Source organism: Chelon labrosus (assembly GCF_963514085.1).
Source record: "Chelon labrosus genome assembly, chromosome: 16".
In the NCBI taxonomy this organism is placed as follows: Eukaryota; Metazoa; Chordata; class Actinopteri; order Mugiliformes; family Mugilidae; genus Chelon; species Chelon labrosus.
This window is the reverse complement of record NC_140349.1, coordinates 5,711,772-5,732,895: the sequence shown is the minus strand read 5'-3', so window position 1 is coordinate 5,732,895 and position 21,124 is coordinate 5,711,772. Positions and strand designations below refer to the sequence as shown.

The 21,124-nt window shown below is 41.8% G+C and overlaps 2 protein-coding genes across 2 annotated transcripts; both read right to left on the bottom strand.

Moving 5' to 3' along the window:
• Nucleotides 1-77: 77 nt before the first annotated feature.
• lypla2 (lysophospholipase 2) lies at nucleotides 78-15,096 on the bottom strand. Its single transcript, XM_084562882.1, has 10 exons — nucleotides 15,065-15,096; nucleotides 9,855-9,947; nucleotides 8,454-8,485; nucleotides 7,050-7,115; nucleotides 6,886-6,933; nucleotides 6,655-6,725; nucleotides 4,118-4,191; nucleotides 3,897-3,998; nucleotides 2,744-2,914; nucleotides 78-2,148 (listed from the first exon to the last, which is right to left on the bottom strand). The coding sequence occupies exons 2-10, from the start codon at nucleotides 9,930-9,932 to the stop codon at nucleotides 2,098-2,100; spliced, it is 693 nt and encodes a 230-aa protein (XP_084419008.1). The 5' UTR covers nucleotides 9,933-9,947; nucleotides 15,065-15,096; the 3' UTR covers nucleotides 78-2,097.
• A 702-nt stretch (nucleotides 15,097-15,798) lies between these two features.
• Nucleotides 15,799-20,643, bottom strand: pithd1 (PITH (C-terminal proteasome-interacting domain of thioredoxin-like) domain containing 1). The gene is made up of 6 exons (XM_084563562.1): nucleotides 20,320-20,643; nucleotides 19,379-19,422; nucleotides 18,731-18,808; nucleotides 17,978-18,082; nucleotides 17,753-17,861; nucleotides 15,799-16,702 (listed from the first exon to the last, which is right to left on the bottom strand). The coding sequence occupies exons 1-6, from the start codon at nucleotides 20,509-20,511 to the stop codon at nucleotides 16,601-16,603; spliced, it is 630 nt and encodes a 209-aa protein (XP_084419688.1). The 5' UTR covers nucleotides 20,512-20,643; the 3' UTR covers nucleotides 15,799-16,600.
• Nucleotides 20,644-21,124: the final 481 nt, after the last annotated feature.

Here is a 21,124-nt window from a genome sequence, read left to right as displayed (position 1 = left end):
ACTATATCCTGTATGACTGAGAATTTTCACTGATGCTAAAAATAAAAGACGCTCAACTCGTTTTTGTTTTTTTTTGGTCATTTATTCCACATACAGGTGTTTTGAAAACAAAACAAGCGGCGAGACCTCCAGTCTCACCTCAACACGTTTTATTAATGCTCATCATTATAAACAGACACACACAAAAAAAGGATGAGATGACGACAATGACAAAACATAAACAACAACAACAACAAAAAAACATTTGTAAAAAGTTTAACCAATGAGAACTCGGGGGGGAAACAAACAAACATACGAGACAAGGAGAAACACTGGAATAATGATAATAAAAATGGTCAAAGAAGGGAGAAAACTAAACGAAAGCTCGACTGCTTTCAGGATTCAGAGTAACGGCAAAATAGAAAAGGAACCGAGGCGATGAGAGACATTCATGATTCGCAAACAACAATCAAAACACGTCTTTCCTCACGTTTTCTTTTTTGTTGTTTTTAAAATCTGAACAGCAACATAACAGAATCATGAGGAGAGTAAAATTAACATTCACAAAAGGAAAAAAAAAAATGTAGAACACCCGATATATATATTTTTAAGCACACACGACTCCTCAGTTACACTCCTATGTCCAAGAATCACAAGTTGTTCAAGATTAACGTTTTTAAAATGTCGCGTCACCCTTCAGTTACGTTGGAAAAGCTTCTTGCCAAAGCTCTCCCGGTGTGTAGCCATTTTCTTTTTTAAAAGAAGTATAATAGTGTTGGGGTTAAGTTTTAAATCTGACCTTTTAATATTATATTAGTGGGTTACAATAGGCTGCCAAAGGAGGGACATGGGCGGTTTTAAACTCTGCCTTGGTGTCATGGGAGGAGGAATGGAGGAAGAAGGAGGTTTAGCCAGAGTTTAAAGCAACCAAAATCAAGAATGTGAAGAAGGAGACTTGAGTGGGAAAAGTGTCCGTGGGAGGTACAGTGAGACGACTCATGGTGTGCAGCCTGCGCGGGTCTGCAACCATCTGGAGTGATGCATTATTTCATGCAACGCAATGCCGGTCAGTCATTCACCTCTAAGCCTGCAATCTTATTTAAAATAATAAAGAATAATCGAACGAGGTACGTTTACATGCAAAATCCCAAAACAGATCACATGCTGTGGAAGGTTTGAAAAGAAACGGCACAGGGCAGCAGAAGCATCGATGGATTGATTTGACTTTATTTCAGCTGGGTTTTGTTCATATTATATAACTCACACGGGATGTTTCAGGCAAAAATGAGCGATGCACGACCCGGACAGGCTGCGGTGAACTGTCGTGGGGTGGATGGGATGGATGGGATGGAGGAGGTCGGCGGGAAACCAGCTGCTCTGACAAACCAGCGCTCACTCCACCTTAGTCAGACCAGAAAAGTTGCACGTATGGTGCGGCCAAAAGCAGGAGGACATAGCGCAGGCTGTGGTTGTAAACATAAACTGCGGGCACTAGCATGGCTACTCGCCCACAAAGCTGTAAATTATGTAGCGCATATCACTGTTTATTTCTTCTGCAGGACTAAATAAAAGGCCAAGACCACCTTCTCTCTCTTAGATCTGCTGGAGCTTAGAGAGGTCACACGTCAAAGTTTAAGCAATGGTAAAGAAGAATCTGGTCCGACTTCATTTTTAACAGTTAGTATGAACAGGGCCAGGCGTTAACTCGCTCGCTTATCTTAGCAAGAGGGAAAGGTGATGCAGCGAAGGAATGGTTGAAAGCGGTTGGAAAAAACAATGGAAGCAAAATGAGGTAAAAATGAGCAGAGAGGGTTAAATAAAACCAAAGGGAATGTTACGCATCAGTCAGTGTTTCTCCCTCCGAGGGCAAAGACTCGCGAGTCATCGTTTGTTTTAGCAGTGTGGATCAAATCTTTACTGTTTTATTTATGTGTAAGTGTCATGCTCTTATTTGTTGTGTTGTGTGACGTGTGTGCGGTAAAGGTGTGTGTGTGTGTGTGGGGGGGGTGGTGGTGCTCATGGCTGTTTCCTGTGGGAGAATGGCAGATCAGGGGTGAGAGGTCAGTGTCTCGGAGGAGGGAGGAAGGAAGGGGGGGTCACAGTAGGGGTGAGGTGAGGTCAGATCCGAGGCAAATGCTTCTCGATAAATTCCTTTACAGCCGCCATCTCCTGCAAAGAGAGCAGACTGGATGTTGGCGGAGTGGAGACACTAAACACCTGATAGCAGTTATGTTATAAAATAAGATTTAACACGAGAAGATGAGGAAGTTTGAGCGGAACAAGCAAGAACATCCAAATCTTTAACATTTTCTGGTTCTTAAATGTCACAAATCGCAAATATTCCTCATTTTAAATTAAAAAAAATGGGGAAATTAAAGATTAAATTAAAGATGGATTTGATTTGTGCTGCTGTTTCATACAGAATTATACATTTTGTAATTAATATATCTTACAAATTATATATCTTAATAGTATTTTACATAGTATTTACACATCTTAGAACGTTTCGTACATATTCTCATATACTTACCTCTATAGATTTATCTTCATATACACAGAATAAATCCAGTGTCCATGTTTTATACTATCTCTTGTTCTTTCTTTATTTCTTTCTATCTATCTATCCTGTTTCTATCATCTTTTCCTCTCTGTCTCTCTATCTCTATCCATTCATTGTTCTACAAATTTTCGCAGCATTTAAAATGGAGTCAAACTTATAATCCTACAACAAATAAATATGAGGTATGTTAGTGGGCAGCGGTACCTCAGGAGAGGAGCTGTGAGAGAGCCCTGGGTAGGTTTTGAAGGTGATCATCTGAGGGTTGACTATGGATTTGAGTTTCTTTGCGGTCATGGCACCAAACTCCACGGGGATCATGACGTCCATCTCACCGTGACACTGCAGCACGGGGAGGTGCTTGTTGCCGCTGGCTGCCTGCAGGTCAGAGGAAACAACAGTGACTCACGAGAACCGCACTGAAGATTCAGGTTGATTTCTACACGCTCACTGGCCGCCTTTATTACGTACACCGCGCTCGTACTTTTGCCTTCGTAACTGCTTTCATTCTCGGTGGCTTGGATTCAACAAGGCGCCGGAAACATTCCTCAGAGAGTTTAGTCCATGTTGATGTGACATCTACTGACCCTGAAACTAGTTTGAGATGATTTTTTAGCTTTGTTTATTTATCCTGATGGAAGTAGAATCAGAAGATGAGTTCACTGTGGTCATAAAGGGATGGACTCGGTCACCAACAAGACTCGAGTCGGCTGGAGCATTTAAACATCACTCAGTTGGTCGTAAGAGGCTCAGAATGTGCCAGCCACCACCAGCCTGAACCGCTGATACAAGGAGGTGATGGATCCATGTTTTTATGTTATTTACACCAAATTCTGACCCTTTAATCTGAACGTAGCGGCAGAAATCAAGACTCGTCAGAGCAGGAAACGTTTCGCCCTGTCTTAGTGAGTCCTTGTGAACTGTAGCATCAGTTTCCTGTTTATATCTGACAGGTGTGGTCTTCCTGCTGCAGCTCATCTTCCTCAAAGTTCAGAGATGCTCTTCTGCAAAACCTTGAGTACAGCAAGTTAGGTTATCTGAGCTACTGTTGACTCGCTTTCATCTCAAACCTCTGGCATCTACAAGACATTTTCTCCCAGAGAACCACCCGTGCTGCTGGATATCTCCAGTAAAGATGGTTGAGAAAATCCCTGTAGATGATCAGTTTCTGATCAACCATGCAGTGTTCAAAGTCTCTTAAATCACTTCCTCATTCTGACTCTCAGTTTGAACGTCAGCAAATCATCCAGACCATGACCATGCACTGAGCTGCTGCCATGTGATATTTGAACAGGTGTACCTACTAAAGTGGCCAGTGAGTGTATGTTCTGCTGTGGAAACCTTAAAACTGTGACTGTACCGATGGGAAACTCTTGTGAAGTGGGAGCCAGCAGCTGAGGGCCACGACGCCAGCCAGCTCATGCTGGCAGGTCAAGGCGGTGTACAAGGACAAGGCCCCGCCCTGTGGACGAATGGAGGAAGCACACGGACTTTATTACACACATTAACTAGGTTTTTATCTCATTTGCAGTGCGTTTCAAATGCGACTCTTGTGGAACATAAGACAAAGTAAAGTCCCACCTGAGAGAAGCCGCCGAGCATTATACGGTTTGGTGGAATCCCATTTTTGGCCTCGTGTTCGATTATGGCCTTGACTGGAAAGAAGAAAGAAAGAAAACAATTACACAGAGAGCTAAATTAAATGAGTCTGGAGGGATTTATGATGAGGGCGGCACAGTGGTGTGGTGGTTAGCACTGATGCCTCACAGCAAGAAGGTTCTGGGTTCGAATCCAGGCCGACTGGGGCCTTTCTGTGTAGAGTTTGTATGTTCTCCCTGTGTCTGCCTGGGCATGTCTCCATCCAAAGACGTGCTAGTTAGGTTCATTGGTGATTCTAAATGTGAGTGTGAATGGTTGTCTGTCCCTCCAGAGGACAAGTGGTTACAGAAAATGAATGAATGAGTGATTTACAATAAGGGGCAGGCAGCTTGTGTGACGTCTGATGCGTCAAACATCTATTATACTGGCTTTCTCACAGGTAGAAGATTAGTGACCAGTGGGAAGAGACTGACTGTGCTGTCATACAGAAGGCTGATCCTTTCATAATCATTTAAATAAACCACCCTCTCTCCTTGAAGAGGAGTAACAAGTAAACATTTTAATAATCTGAATATTTTTTCACCCCCGCAACAGCCAAAAGCTGCGAGAAGCAGGTGTGAATGTCGGATTTTAAGTTTGGGAAATTTACAGCTGATTTCAGACGGCGTTTAACCCGATTATGTGGCTTGTTTGAAGCATACGACGCCTCTAGGAGATAGTGGCTGCTGAGGCTCCTCGACTCAAGACAAGGCTGTTTCTTTTCCCTCTTCTCTCGTAATATTGGTTAAATGACTCACATGTAAATCAAAGAGAGAAACGTGGAAATCTGATGCATTTATGCACGGGCACCGGCGAATATAGTTTTGTTTACATGTGGAACGGGTTGCTCGTTAACAGAAGCGGATTTCTACATCAGCACCTCAAGTAATTATTAACATAAAAGCTGGGAGTTTGTAAAATCTGAGGTTTTTAAGTGTTTAAGCGTTTGTTTTGCAGGTAATAAAAGGATTTTGTTTTTATTGCAGCTGTGTTTACATCCTGTACACACACTCACATGGCCAGTTTATTGGGTTTAGTTTATTAGTCCTGCACTAAATCTCACCTTCATGAAGATTATAACCCCGTTTAACTCAGGGGGCAAGACTAAACAACAGAAACACGTTTTAATTCAATCCAGTTTAACATCACCACAAAGTGTTCAGCATAAACTGAACATTATAACAGTCATGAAGGAGGATTTAGTGCAGGACCGTTATATTAGAACATATTAGTTCCACGAGTAATGTTTTGTCATGTTAGTGCATTGGATTTAAAAGCAAAAATACGCCAATCATCACGTTTGAGAACCTGAACCCAACATTTCTGCTTGAGAGATGTCTTTAGTTAGCCTGGTCGTTACCATCCTACGTTTCCGCCCGAAATTTGATTTCAGTCTGGCACGTTAGTCTGGCCCAATGTAATAGGAATCTGTCTCCGTAATGGGCGGATGCTTATTTTGAGGTTTAAAATCATTGGAGTTCCCTTAACCAATCAGCAACGTTTGGTAATGACGTATATTGTGCGCCGGAGTCCAGGCTCTTACACTTACCACTTCCGCTTCCAGTTAAATAAATCAAACTTTTCCCAAAGCCAGTTGGAAGGAGAGCTACGACGTCCTTGCCATTTATAAAATTGACAAGACAAGCCTCTTGTTCTGGTTTTAATTCCGTGATGCTCTCGAGAGTTGAGACAACTTCGCGGATGGCTTCTAGCGTCTCTTCCTCCGTCGCCATTGTTGCTATGCTGTTGAACTACAAGCTTCGTTGGACTACAAGCAACTCGGCAGGCGAGTTCCGCGTCATCACTCAACTGTTCGCTGATTGGCGCGGTTACACGCGAACCGCGGAAGTGCAATTTGGCCAGACTAACGTGCGAGACCGAAATCAAATTTCAGGCGGAAACGTAGGATGGTGACGACTGGGCTAGTCTTTAGTGATTTACAGAGGATGAAAAATGATCTGATAATCAGGGACAAGACTCATTGCCATGACAAATCAGTTCAGTCAACCAAAACAAACCCGGGCCAACTTCTGATTTGCAGGCTTTGAATACCATTTAAACAGGAGGCATCCCTTCCTTACACTTATTATATTAAATAATTTATCAGTTTTCCTAGTGAACCACAAGCCACTCACCATGAAGCAGCATTAATTGATTCCATTAAACCATCTCTCTTGTGTCACATAAAAGTTAAAAGTCCACAGATGTACTGAGTTTTATAGGAGATGGAGCTGGTGGGTATAAATAATAATGCGGTAAAATCATTTTGAAAGGTTAGTCCCAGCATGATGATTTGCATGTTTTCTCTGGTACATTTATTAACATGATAAGATATCAGCCAATTCAATTATTTTAACGTGTTTAATGTTCTATAAACACTTTAAATGGTGCTGTGGTAAAGGTTTCCCATGTATCAGTGCATCTCTGGTGTTACGAAGCAGCTATGGAGAGTCTTTTCTATTTAAAAACATCACACTCACTGTTATCTGCCGCCTTCTTGATTCCAAGTTCGTCCTCTGGGGAGTCGGGGGTGAGTCCCATGAGGTCAAACCTGCACACATGCAAAAAAGAAAAAAGAAAAAGGGGGCCGGCGTGAAGAGGAAAATCAATAGACACAATCACAGCGTTGTCAGCGGCCGTATGGGAGCCTATTGTTGGTTGCAGGGAAACAATGGCGCCCAGTGTAAGCGAGCTAAAAAAGGCCGACTCACCAGGCGGGCATCTTCACCTTCATGTTGAGAGTGACGGGCATTTTGGGCCTGCGAGGGGGATGCGAGCGACACGTTAGCAACAAGACTGAACAGTGCATTAACTGTGGGTTGTGTAAACATTATCATTAAAGAACAGAGTCAGTCTCGGAGTAAGTAGGACTCACGCGTGGGGGCAGATAACCTTGACATGAGGCAGCTGGATCGACGTCAAAGCGTCCGCCCACATATGCCTGACAGAAAACACAAAAGAGAGACGCTCGTTGTTTCCAATCCAGGCCGCAGAAACAATACGACCGACACACAAGCGCAGCAGCACGACGCAGCAAATGAAAATCCCCCTTTATACTCTGAAGAAATGCACGATGAAAATATTTGCTCCTGGCGTACAGAAAGACCTGATTTAGTTCTTTATGTTCCATTAAAGAGTCGGTTTAAAGCTGTAAATTACTCGAATGTTGGCGTCAATTAGTGCATTTGAATGTGTCAGACTGAACATCTGTCTACGTTAAAGTGGAGCCACGGGCAGAGTTTAATGATATAATATTAAGATCATTAACTCCCTTTGCTGCTGTAGCACTCGTTATTTAATGATTTCCACGTTCTCTCTGCTTCTATTACAGTCTGCTCTAGAGTCGGCATTTAAGCCTTGAATGGTGACTGCATCAACGAGTATCACGTACTACCGTTTTGCGTCGTTTACTTCTATAATTTATTTACTTTATTCATTTAAAAACAAGAAGCTATGAAGTGTTTTACATAAAGTACAAACAAAACATAAAAGCGCGAGGCAGTAAAACGTGCCATAAATCGACAACTCCAGCAAATCTAGTGGCTTGTGTGTATACTCTAATCAGGCGTAACATTATGACCACCGATCTAATATTGTGTAGGTCTCTCCTTGTGCCTCCAAAACAGTTGGGACTCATCAGAGAATGGACATGGGCCTTCTGAGGGTGTCCTGATGTTGTTAGTGGGGGGGGGGGGCCTTTGAGGGGAGGGGCCTCTGTGGATCATCCCACAGATACTTGATCAGTTTGGGATCTAGTGAATTTGGAGGCCAGGTCAACACCTTGTGCTGTTCTTCATGTTTTTTTTGTTTTTAGTTGTTCCTAAAGTGTTTTTGTGTGTGTGTTCCTGTGTCATTGCTATGGGGTGGGGGTGCCTGGTCTGGTCTAGGTGGGTGCTACATGTCTAAGTAACATCCACACCAATGAATGCCAGGTCCAAAAGGTTCCCAGCAGAACATTGAACTGTCACAAGATGGTCAATTTTATTTACTTCCAACCTTTCCAACCTAATCCTATACTGAACTCATTACGTCAGAGACATTTAAATAGTCTTGTCTCTCTTGAAACTGACTTTGAGTGAGAGATATAAATACAGATTTCTGTGAAACAAGGGAGTATTTGGTTGTTTGACACCAAATCAACAAAAGTATCTGAAGGAAAATGATTTTCCATTCAAATTAGTCAGGTGTTTAGTATAAGAGCACTTTCACACCAACATTAGACGCGTATACAGTGAAATATAAACAACAAACAGGGGCACTGAAAACAGAAACTACTCACCCTGAGTCTCCTAACCCATGAAGGAAGATCACCTGGAACACAGATTAAAAAAAAAAAAAAAGAAGCAGAATTAAAATCTAAAAACAAATAAACTGAGAACAATTCTTTTTCACATTTCGCTTGTTCCAGATACCGACTGATAACAGAGAGGGAAGAAACCTGTCATCTCCCCGTGAACAGTACAGAATGTTCGCCTCCATTTTGCAATTTAGAGATAATTAAAAAAAAAAAAAAACTCTAAAGAGATAATTAAGCTGCCTCCTGCACAGAGTGTACTACTGCAATAAGTGTGAGAACTTGTTCCTAAACAGAGACAAGCGCCAAATTAAAGGTTCTCGCTGCCAGCTTCTCCCCGTAGGGAAACCACGACAACGCAATTTAAAAAAAAAAAACTGGCACTTCACGGTTTGTTGGCTGGAAGTCAAGACATTTGGTTCTTTGCAGAAATAAAACCGTTTATTCATCCATGCAGGGTTCAGAGCTGGAATCAGAGACAGTCAGCTTTGACGGCGATGTTTAACAAATCCATGCATGTGCCATATCTGATAAATGTTCAGTAAAAGGCTAAGATCCAGCTGTGCTTGTTAGACACGCAGCTACAGGTGAAACTACAGGTGAGGCCGCTCTTACTCTAAAAGAACTAAAGCTTGACTAACATGGCAGAAATCATTTTTATAATCCACACTGACTACAGGATAAAAGAAGATCTTGCTTTTATCCTCCAGTAAATCCTTCTGTCAAAGTTAACGTAGTGTGGCTCGTACGTCGGCTCCAGAAATGTTCTGATCATCCAACGCCATAAACTCTCAAACCCTCTCTTTCTACTTGATGCCGTCTCCAGTAAATGTTTCTCTACTTTTATTTTTTGGTGGCTGATTAAGTTAGAAGTACTGAATGATGATCTATAAACTACCACCTCTCCAAACATCCACTCTGCATAATTTACAAATTTCCGACCGACTTTATTTTTCCAGATTAAAGTTCTTCCAATTGTGGATGAATGAAACACACACTCGAGCCGTGAGCCGGGCGTATCCTGCCTTTGAAACTCTAGCCAAAGTAAACTGTTGATAAAAAAAAAGTATTTTTCATGTGACAGCTCTTTGATATCAAGACCTGCAGCACAAGCTTATGTCTTAAACGCCATCATAATAACCTGGCTTCAGATAAACTGTCCCACTGCTGACCTCGTTATTAATTTGGTGCAGTCCTTTGTCCAGTTTGTGTGTTATTTTTTTAATACTTGTTAGTTTTCACGTTTTTTACTTCACGTAAAATAAAAATATCAATAAATAAAAAGGCCCATAGCTCTGCGATCTGCTTGTTTTCTTTCAATGCAGCAGGATGTGGCTGTGGAGTAGAGGTTAAACGGTTACGCCAGTGTTTGTGGTGAAAACTCACCGCCGCGGTCTCCTTCTCCACCCCAGACACCGTCACAGCCTCGGCGAGAAGCGGCACAGACATGTTGTTGCCACACATACACTGTAAGGGATGCTGGGAGAGAGGAGAGGTAAAATAAAAACACAGAGGTCAGCCACCGCATGGAAATACAGGCGTCATGTGCTTTCAGATCAAACATAAACCTTTATTTAACTTTCGGCCTTGTGGTGAAGGTGAAACTAGTCAATCCTGTGGAGCATTTTCTGGGCGATTAATACGTTTTTAATCCTACAAACTAATATCACACAGTCTAGTTTGAATCGGCACCGGAGTCGTTTAAATTAATCAGGTTAAACTGGTTCAGGCAGATGAGATTAAATCCAGATGTTAATGACAAACCCTTTTCATGAGATTTGCTTAATGACTATGAGCCATGAGCAGCTGGAGGCATTTTTCAACCTGGGTTTTGTCTCTCAGGCTGTGACTGGCAGCGCTTATACGTGTTTACTGTCAACTCAGGACAAAGAAAAGCAGCAAATCGACAGAGTGAGCAACTAAAACTAGAGACTGTTTGTTATTTTTACCTGTAAAATGGATTAAATAGTCAATAGAATACGATCAAAGTAGATTTTATTTAAAGCCGGAGTGATAAACTGGAAAATCTGACTTTTTTTTATCAATTAAAGTCATTTGTTTATGTGATCTAATAAAGATAAAGCATTAATGAAACACCAAAACTGGGTTTCAGGTAGTTTAAACAGTCACCGTCGCATACTTTGTCCACAAGCAAGTTAAATTAAATTAAGATAAGATAAGTTATATTGGGTTAAGTATATAAAAAACAAAACTTGAACTTAAGTTAAGATAAATTAAGCCAAATTGAGTTAAGCTAAGTTAAACTAAATTAAGTTAAAGTTCACCAAGTTAAGTGACACAGTTATTTATGTGTTAATCAGACTTTATAAACCCTTCTATCTCAAAATCTAGTGTCAGTCTGGCTAAAATGATAGTCTGCCCATAGAGAACTAGTTAAATGGTTAAAGAATCGTTTTATATCGGCTCTAAACGCCATTTATAACCTTTTTACAGCTGCTGATTTATTTGCTGGATTTATATAAATGTTTATAAACGTAGGAAATAGTTCGGTTTCTGAAAAGCGAGGAGCTTATTCAAAACAGCAGCTTTGTGGAGACAGTTTAGGACGAGTAAACATCTGTGTGTGTGGTGCCTGGTTATCGGCCATTCAGCCCGGAACGACAACAAAGCTGGACACGCCAGTCACACACTGACACATAATGAAAGCCGCCGCCGCCGCCGCTGCTGCTGCTGCAGGATCTAAAACACCAGTCATGAGGCACGTGACTGTGTTTGTGACGGGAAGGTTTCTGTAGTCAGCAAGTAACGGGACTCATTAACTAAATGCACTCACTCCCTCCCTCCCTCCCTGATCTGTAAATCGACGGACCGTGAGTCAGCCGCCAATAACACGAGCTCAGGTTGTGGTCTTAGAGTAAAGTGAAGCAGTAAACGCCTTCCTTAACGCACTTTTAACTTTCTGATGATGTGGGACAAGACGAGACAAGGCACGGGCGAATCAGACAGCACGCCAGCCGATTGATAAACAGACGCCGGGGAGACGAGGGGGGGGACACACACGTCTGAAAGGTTAATGTGTAAACCGTCGGCGGGGTATAACACGTTTAAATTCCACGGCTGCTATGAGCGAGCGAGCCGGTCGCCGCTCGTTTCTTTTCCCCGCTGCCCGTCCGTGTGTTTGTGTTTGTGTTTGGCAGGCGATCAGGTGAAGGTCAAATCTGCAGCCAACACGAGAAGACGTGCGCAGTAAAAATGTGTGATTCAAAGAGTCCAAAGAGAGAGGGGACTCGCTTTCACCTCTTGACCTCTGATTAATGAGTAACAGGTGAGAGATTAAAACGGGCAAGGTCAAACACCTGGAAGTGGAAGGCTTTTCCAGGCGTGAGCAAAGTTTAGTGGGGATTAAAGCAAATCACATCAGAAAAGAAACGAATTATCCATGTGGACATTTAAGTGGTGGAATGAAAGTAACTAATTAAAGCTATTTAATTTTCCATTTATTGCTAATTAAAGCAGTAAGACTTTTACTACACTACATTTATTTGACAGCGATATTATTTCCATTTCACACAGACCATAAAATAAACACCATAGCGTGGAAAAACCAAAACAGCCATAACATTATGACCAACTGGCGACTGATTTTTAAAAACTCCGATTGGACGAAGGGGACGCGTGGCGCGAGGATACAGGTTACGCCTCGTTGCCGTTGCCATGGGGACGTGCTTCCTGCTTCTAACAACAACTTTCAGGGACACGGCGTTCAACTTGACGTCTAAATATAATCGCCACAAATAAAAAAAATAAATAAATAAAAAGCTGGAACTTGCTCAGGTTTCCAAGTAACAACCACATGAATTGACGTCGAAATAAGACGATCAGTGTTATTTACTTGCGACTGGCTGGCGTCAATTTGCATTGCACAATTTGCAAGGGCCCGATCCGATCTCTAGGTGGTGTATCATTGAACTACATTACCGACTGTAATCTCCTCTTTACAGCGCCTGTATAACACCGTGTCCATTTTCGATTATACGTTGCTTCAATATATCAGGTTCACGGATAACAACTCCTGGATGAGAACTTTGCATCTGAAGTAAAGAGTTGAGACATAACTTCCCTTCACTGTTTTCTACCAGAGCGTTTCAAGCTGGGAAACCCCCCCCCTCAGCGTGACCTCTCGTTTCCACAAATAACACAAACAAAAAGAGAATTCTTTATCGCCAAAGTCTAATAACAAATTTATCTGGCATCTGAAGGGGAACCGGGCCGAGTCTGAAGAGACTTAAAAAATGACGACACGAACGCAGAAGTGATAGAAGGTAAAGATAAAAGACAATGAGAAATGACAAAGATAGGCGAAGGACAATCTGTTCCAACGAGTAGGACAAGATGTTTAAACGGGGCAGCGTATGCAAAGAGGCAGTTAATCACCTTTTTTTTTCTCCTCCCCTCCACCTGTTATTGTTCAGCGGATTCCTACTGACCCATAAAACACCGAGTGGGTTTTTTTTTTTTAAAAGGACACGCTGTAAGAAACAATGCCCTGCTCGCTACGCTTCTGGAGGAGGACGGCGGTTAAAAATAGTGCCACGGCATGAGCAAGCATCGGATTCAGGTTGAGCCGAGGAAAAAAAAATAAGGTGACTTATCATGGGCTTAAGAACTTAATTTCATTAATTACCTGCTACAGTTTCTATTGCATTAATCTCCTGCCAGTTTCCGGTATAACCTCTAGCTGGAGGCAGCTGCAACCTGCATATTTATAATTCTTTGGTTTTAAGTTGCTTTATACTACATTTACAGCTTTTAAACGGGTTCCCTTTAGCTCTTTCTCTTACATTTATCATATTAAATGATGAACTTTGACGGTTTCCTAGTGAACCGCAAGCCACTCACCATGAAACAGCTTTAATTGATCCCATTAAATCATCTATCTGGGGTCAAAATAAGTTAAAAGTGCAAAAAAAAGATGTTGAGTTTTATAGGAGATGGAGCTAGTGGTGGATATTACAAAATAATGCGGTAAAATCCTTTTACTCATTATGAAATATCTAAATATCAAAGGTTAAGTCGCTATGAAAGCACAAAAAGTCATGTCTCAAATGTTGTCGGATGAGTTTGTAACTTAATATTTCAACTTACTGGCAGAACAATTACGAAATATTTTAAGAACATGTCAGTCCCTGCTTCTTAAATGTGATTACAGGCGTCTTGTCTTTGTTTTTTAACTGAATACATGTGACTTTCACCTAAAAGCACTTTAGTAGTTATCGAATTTGTGGCGCAGCATCGTAACAACGTCCATTTATAGCGAATCTTTTCCTGATATTAAACATTAAGTCTGCAAAAAACACAAAAAGTCATGTAATATTTCACGTGATTCTCAGAACAATTTGGAAATGTTTTACGACTTGTTGGTCCCAGCTTCTTAAACGTGATTATTTGCATCTTTTCTCCGGTCTTTAACTGAATGCATGTCTTTCTTTCCGTCTCAAGTGTTGTCATATGACTGGGTAACTTAATATTTTAACTGATTATCAGTTTTAAGACCCGTTAGTTCCTGCTTCTTAAACATGACGATTATGGTATATATATATATATATATATATAACTACTTTCTTTCTTTTTGGGGCATATTTCATATAAAAGTAGTTTAGTAGTTATTGGATTTGTAACCCAGCATCATGAAGTAAATCTTCTGCTAATATCAAATGTTTTAAGTCTATATGAAAACACCAACAGTCAGGTCTCAAATCCTGGGCAACAGTTTTGCTGCACTTTTGTTAAAAAACACTTTTAGGTGAAATAAACTGGAAATAAAAAGCAGAAATCCTGCCTGCGTTCAGCTTAAAGCACATCACGAGTCTCCATCTTGCGTGACACCAATTACATTCAAGTCAAACACAAAAGCAGAGGCGTGCTGCAGTCTGTGTGTCAGTGGACCTCAAACATCAAGCTGCTGCTGCTGCACTCGCTCAGCTCGGCGGCTACGGATGTCTGGCAAACAACACGATAATATGCGGCACTGAGTGACAGGCACCCCACCAACCAACACCTCCTCGAATACCCACCATCCCAGCCCGCTGGTGGAGGTCAAAAGCCCGGCTAGCTAGCTCATGTCAAACACCAAAGGAGGTGAAACAAAAAAAAAAAAAGGGGTAATAAACCAATTGAATTAACAAAGCAGGCAAAGGAAGCGGCTGGTGTGGGTGTCGAAGAGGAAGGAGACAATGAATGGTTGAAGCTTAGCAATGATACGAGGGCTCGTCCTCAGCAGTGATGGCATTCAGCAGCACAAAGCCTCTACTGCCCCAAAAAGACAGACCGACCGAGCGCACTCGGGTTTAATCCCGGTTTATCTGCCCGCACACATCCACACAATAACCGGAGCTAGAGGTAGTAGAGCTAGCTAACGCCGTACACACATCAACTGTATTGTCTCCTGCCGGTGCCCCTCGCCTTCTACCTCAAGCTTAATGTTTAAAATCAAATATGGACCTCCAACACGGGTTGTTTTTTTTAAAGAGACCCTTAAAGAACCATATTACCCCGGTAAGGTTCAAACTGCACCGGGATAAAGTGTTTAAATTGACACCAACGGCCCGCTACCGAATAGACATTCATACACTCACCGCTTGCTGTCCCAGTTCACGACGGAACGGAACTTCCGCTACTGGCCGCACACCAGCAGGGGGGCGGGGCCAGCACATTGGGGACGTCATCGCCTAGCAACGCCCTTCTACCGTTCGTGTATCACGACCTTTTTGTTTCAGACGGCGGCCATCTTTTTTTCTCTGTTTGTGGCGCTGAGTATCAATGTTTATTTTTAAAAAACAGAGAAATTCACAGTTGCTTTAGCTGTATTTTAAACACAAATACTCTGACATGTTTAAAGAATAAATCTAGTGGTAGAACATTTTACTTACTCTCAGCAAATCCCTTGAAAAGCTAAACTAGCTCATCTCTCAACACCTATACATACCTGTATGCTACTGACCTAAATGTTCAAAAGCTATTAAAATCTTTTAAAATTAATAATATATAAAGTAAAATTTGTTTTATTTAACTTAACTTAACTTTATCTTCCTGAAAATACCACATGCTCCCATTTGAAAAGTTAACTTAAATATGTTTCGTTGTGAAAATACATTTCAGAAGTTTAACGTCTAGACGCAAGATGTTTCCTAAAACACTAAAAAGTACATTTATTCTACAAACTGTTTAGTTGGTAATTAATAATAATAATAAAACCACATATCAATGTATTAGTGGCTATTTGATTCTCTTATTCAGTATATAATGTATGTTTGGGCGCGATCAGTGTATCCAAAGGATAAAACAAATAATTTCTCCACTTTGTTTTATTTTTTTTCCCCACGTATACATACTCTCGCAGCATTCTTCATCAAAAAGCATACCTTTCTTTTAAGACATTCAGACCGAGAGGTCTTTCACACTGAGCTTACACTTCCCATAAGCGCCTCAAACACAGTGATAACAAACACCTTTGCATGAAAAAAAGGAGGGGAATGTATAAAGTGATTAGATGATTTTTAATGAGATTATAACAATAAATGCTGACTCACAAAATCCAGAAAATAGCGCTTATGTGTTAGGAAAAATGGATTATTTTGGAGTTTGAAAAGCTCCCGATCAGATGAAAACGCAGTCACAAAACGATTCACTAGGTGGCAGAAAATATCCAGCAGTGTTTATAAGACAGTGTGTCTGCTGTTTAAATGGCACATGATGCAGAAGTGTGTTTATAATTCTGTGTTTAAGGAAGCAAATCAAGAAAATTAAGTTTCTTTATAGGTTTCATAGCTGCAGTAGCTGTCACTTTATCTTTAATAGCTGTGGTGGGTATATTTTCAGTGCAGGTTAAACAGCAGACTTGATCTGTGTCAAATGGTTCATGCATTTATTACGAAGCGATTTGCCCACATTAAGCCTTCTCAACTCTTTATTGCCACAGAAAACAAACAGCTTGGCACTTCCAGACACACCTGAAGCTTCTCCGGTCTTCAGATTTCAGCGCTCATTATCCGGCCGATCTCGACCAACCTGCCGGTACACAGCGTTGAACTCATCTTTGACTTTTTAAACAGTCAACAGACACCTCTCCTCAGTCTCCTCCGCCTCGTCCTCCTTCCAGCTCTGTGTAGCTCTCAGGAAATGAAGTTGGTTTGCGGGATGATGCTCTCCACTTTGTGATCCGCGGGGTTCGCCGCCGCCTCGTAGTTACAGATCGTCACTTCGTGCCTGTGAGCCTTAAAGATTAGTGAGTATGATTAGTAGATAGTCAGCAATCAGTTATTTATGTGTCTTGCTCATCTCCTGCTAAACACATAGCTAAAGCCTGGTTTATACACAAAGCCTACTTCATGGGCTTCAAACATCATTCTGTGATTAAATGGTCTGTTGGATCGGACCACACAGGTCAGGGAGTCTTGTTTGCTCATGATCCTGTCTTCAGTTCACCTCTTGTGATAGATACCAACCACTATACACCAGGGACACACTAAGAACCGCAGTGCTCAGAGAGGGACAGGAAGAGACTCAACAAGCTGGTCAGACGGGTTGGTTTTGTCCTCATTTTTTGCACAAATAAATCTGCTTTTTGCACAAACCGCCACATACAGATTTACAATTACATTTTTCTCTGCTACTGTGACAAGGAAATTTCCCATACGTGGGATAAATAACCAATGTCTTATGTCTTCTAAGTCATCTAAACCAAGGGTGTTAAACTTATTTTAGCTCAGGGGCCACATACAGCCCAATCTGATCTCAAGCGGGCCGGAACCAGTAACATAATACCATAATAACCTATAAATAACTCCAAATTGTCCCTTTCTTTTAGAGCAACTAGAAGCCCAATATAAAAATCTCCGCATTTAATTAACAGCCTGACATTTGCTAAAGAAAAAAAGTGTACTTTCAGCACATCGCTGCCATCTGTTGTTTAGTTCTGATTCTCAGTGATGCCTTATGTTTACTACTACAGCGTGACCCCTAGTGGACACATGAGGAACAGCAGTTATCTTCAATGTAAATTTCACACTTTGCAAATTCATCCCACAGGCCAGACTGGAGCCTCTGGAGGCCTCGTTTTTGTCCAACAGGCCTTATATTTGACAGCCCTGGTCTAAGCCATCACAATTTACTCCTTGTCAAAGGATTAAATGCATATACTGTACACTCGCCGGTTTATTTGGCACAACTAAGTAAAGCAACTTTATTTAGACTTAGACAGAGACAGACTTTATTTGTCATTTGACTCTAAACCTGGTTATTTGGTTGCTGCAGCTCAGACTGACCTCTGAATACTCTCCTCTGAGGCCGATGTAGTACACCCGAGTGCTCTCTGCTCCAAAGTTCTTGGAGATGTGGATGGAGAGGTGGTTGACGTTGGAAAAACGAGCGATCCTGGTCAAAGTGAAAGAAGGAAGAAAAAGAAAAGGACTCGTTCATCATGCAAGGAGGTGTATTAACGAAAACTGGCCGGGAAGCAGCATCCAATTATTTTTTTTTTGCGCTCTCACTTTGTCGGGTACTCCAGCTCAGCGGTGGGGTCTCTGTTGAGTCTGAACGCTTGCTCCGGTTCTCTGCCGGTGTCGTCAAAGGACATCTGAGGGATGTTCTTGAAACTGGAAAGGATAAATGAACCAAGTTAAATCACTGCCAGAGAAGGAGAAGAAAAGGGAGGTGGAGAAAAATAATAAGGAGGGAAAAAAGGAAGCAGAAAGGAGGAGAGGGAGAAGTAGAAGAAAGGGAAGCAGAAGAAGAAAAGGGAGAAGGAGAAAAATAACTACAAGAAGAGGGAGGAGAAGAAGGACGAGGAGAAAAAAGAGAAGAAAGGAGGGGGAGGAAAAGAAGGAGAAAAGGGAGAAGAAGAAGGAGAATGAGAAGAAGAAAATACAGAAAGGGAGTAAAAGAAGGACAGGAAGAAATAAAAGAAGAAGAAAAAGAAGGAGGAGAAGAAGAAGAATGAAGAGGGAGATAAAAAAAGGAGAAGAGAGGTCAGCCCTGGACGATGGTTTGTAGCTCTTCCTAGCCTCTCAGCTAATAGCAGCTCTACCTGTTTCCTCTCCTTTTCCTCTTGTGAATGGTGAATACAGACTACTGCCACATGCTGCGTTCAAGTGCAACGTTTTGATCCGGACACAGGAGGCATGAGGTGACGCCACAGACGGCCTTTGTTACAGTAAACGCCACATGACCGTCCCACCTCCAGCTCAAATACCCGCCCTCACCTGGCTGAGCCCCTGATCAGAGAAGCAGAGACAGACACTCACAGTCGTATCTCGGCCGGATGAGAGTCGTCGTCCTCTCCGGAGATGATGATACCTTTCAGCTTGACGCTGCCGGTGAAACTGAAAGAGATGAAACGCAGCGAGCTGTTACCGTCACAGAGAAAACGCTGCGGCGGAGACAGACGAGAAGACAGACGCTGCAAGTCATGAGAAGTGAATCCTGAGTGGAATGAAATTAGAAGCAGAAATGCTTTGGTCTGAATTTACAAGACTCGGGGCTAGCAGTATTTTTATGCAACTCATTAATCATGTGTCTCTTATCAAGCAACACTCCCTGTAGCCGTGGTGACAGGTCTGTAAGGCAAAAGCTAAATATTATAATTAGCAGTAGCAGATTAATCTTGCAGGATTAGAAAAAAGAAATTCCTCTGATGTTGTTGCTATAAAAGTGAAATGATGCTAAAAAAACTAAATAAAAGGAAAGGTCAAGAGAGATCACTGAAGTCAGTAGGATTCATCCTCTGGGGAGCACGAATGTCAGCATTTTAAAACTTAAACACAAGTAGATTTTTACAATAAAGTAACGTTACTGAGCGTGTTCTTGTTCATATCTTTACATGTTCACTAAAACTGTGGGTGGAGGGTAAAAGCTTAACGTTCAGAATGATGACGAAGATGATTTTGACTTACGGGATGTTGAACAGCAGCTCTTCATCTGCGTCGCTCTCGACGAACTATGAGGAGAAAAACAGACAAATTTTAACAAAATAAACACACTAACCAAGACGCTACTGGATCAAGGTGCATTGTTTTAAACTGCAGGACCCCAAGATGCTGTTCTGCTGTGTATCTGGCAGGTGTTTCGGGTCAGCTCGCATGTTTTTGTGGTCGTTTAGAATCTCTTTATAATAGCCTTTTGTCACATTTTGGTTATTTTATCTCACATTTCGGTCGGTTTGCATCCAATTTTGGTCACATTACATCTTTTTTTTTTTACCATCATTTAAAGTCTCTTTGAGGTCATTCTGTGTCTGCGTCATCACTCTGAGTCTCATTTTGGTCATTTCGCATCTCTTTATAGTCGTTTAGAGTCTCTCTGCGGTTGTTTCGGGTCTCTGTGGACCTCTTGAGCGTTTCTGTTAAGATAATAGATCACATTTTGGTTACTTTACCTCAAATTCTGCTCATTTTGTTTCCCCTTGGTAATTTTTCATGTAATTTTGGATATTTTTAAGCCTTTTTATGAATGTTTTGCATCACATTTTGGCTATTTGTGCCTCTTTCTAAAGGTTTTACCTCACATTATGATCGTATTTCTCATTTTGCTTTTTATTGTGCTCATTTTAGATTTTATTGAGTAATTTTGTGGTAATTTTTTATGCGTTTTGCATCTCATTTTGGTTAATTCGCATTTTTTATTACAAGTGAAGACCTTTATAACTGAAGCTGAAAACCTAAATACTGTTTTGTTAGTTTGGCCCCACAGCCAGGCTTCTCCATGTGGAGGCAGAGCCCCGCAGACCTGCACCGTCAGCTGGACCACATCCATGCAGCCCCGCGGCAGCTCTGTGCAGAGGGGGCCCGCAGACAGGACGACTGTCCCGGGGGGAAACGCTCTGCGCGGCCGTTACCTTGTCCCGTTCGTTCCGCTTGTCCCACGGCTTGAACACCAGCTTCCCGTCTCCGTCCCTGCTCTCGTTCAGACACTGCAGCTTCTCCAGGTCGATCCGCCGGTACAGTCCGTATTCCAGGCCCCTCTCCGCGGGCTCATGCTCACCTTCGCAGCCGCAGCCGTGCCCATGACCGTGGCCGTGGCCGGACATCGTGGACTTGAAGCCGCTGCTTTTCCGTGGCCAACCGTCGGGAGAAATGAGTCAAACTGTTTTGCTCAGACCGTTTTTATAAAGTGAAATGATATCAGCAAGTTTCACTTCGCAGCGTGAAGCGAACTGACTTCTGCGTCAAAGTAACGGAAGTTACAAAGCAGTTCCGGTGCTAGATTTTCAAAATAAAACAAACCGCTAGTTTCAACAGTTTTCCTTATAGTATATGGGCTTATTTAAGTATAATTTCCTTTTTGCAGTTTTTTAGAAACGTCAAGTAAATTACATATAGATGTGCAGCGTAGCGTCTCCCTTGATTGAAAACACATCGTGTTGAAGGTTGACATTTTATTTTGGAGAGAAACGATGCCTTACAGGAAGTCACACTCGACAGCATTATGTGCACTTTACCTGCATAAAGCGCAAAACACAAGCGAGGTGCTCTCTGATTGGCTTGCGTCGTTAACCGTCAAAACGTTGATAATGTCGCAAACCGTCCATTAATTAAATTATAAAAATACGTAAAATTTAAAATACAAAATATAAATACAAACGTAAAGATAGCTTAAAAAGAGGGAAAGGTTAATGTATGACTTGCATTTTGATAATTTTA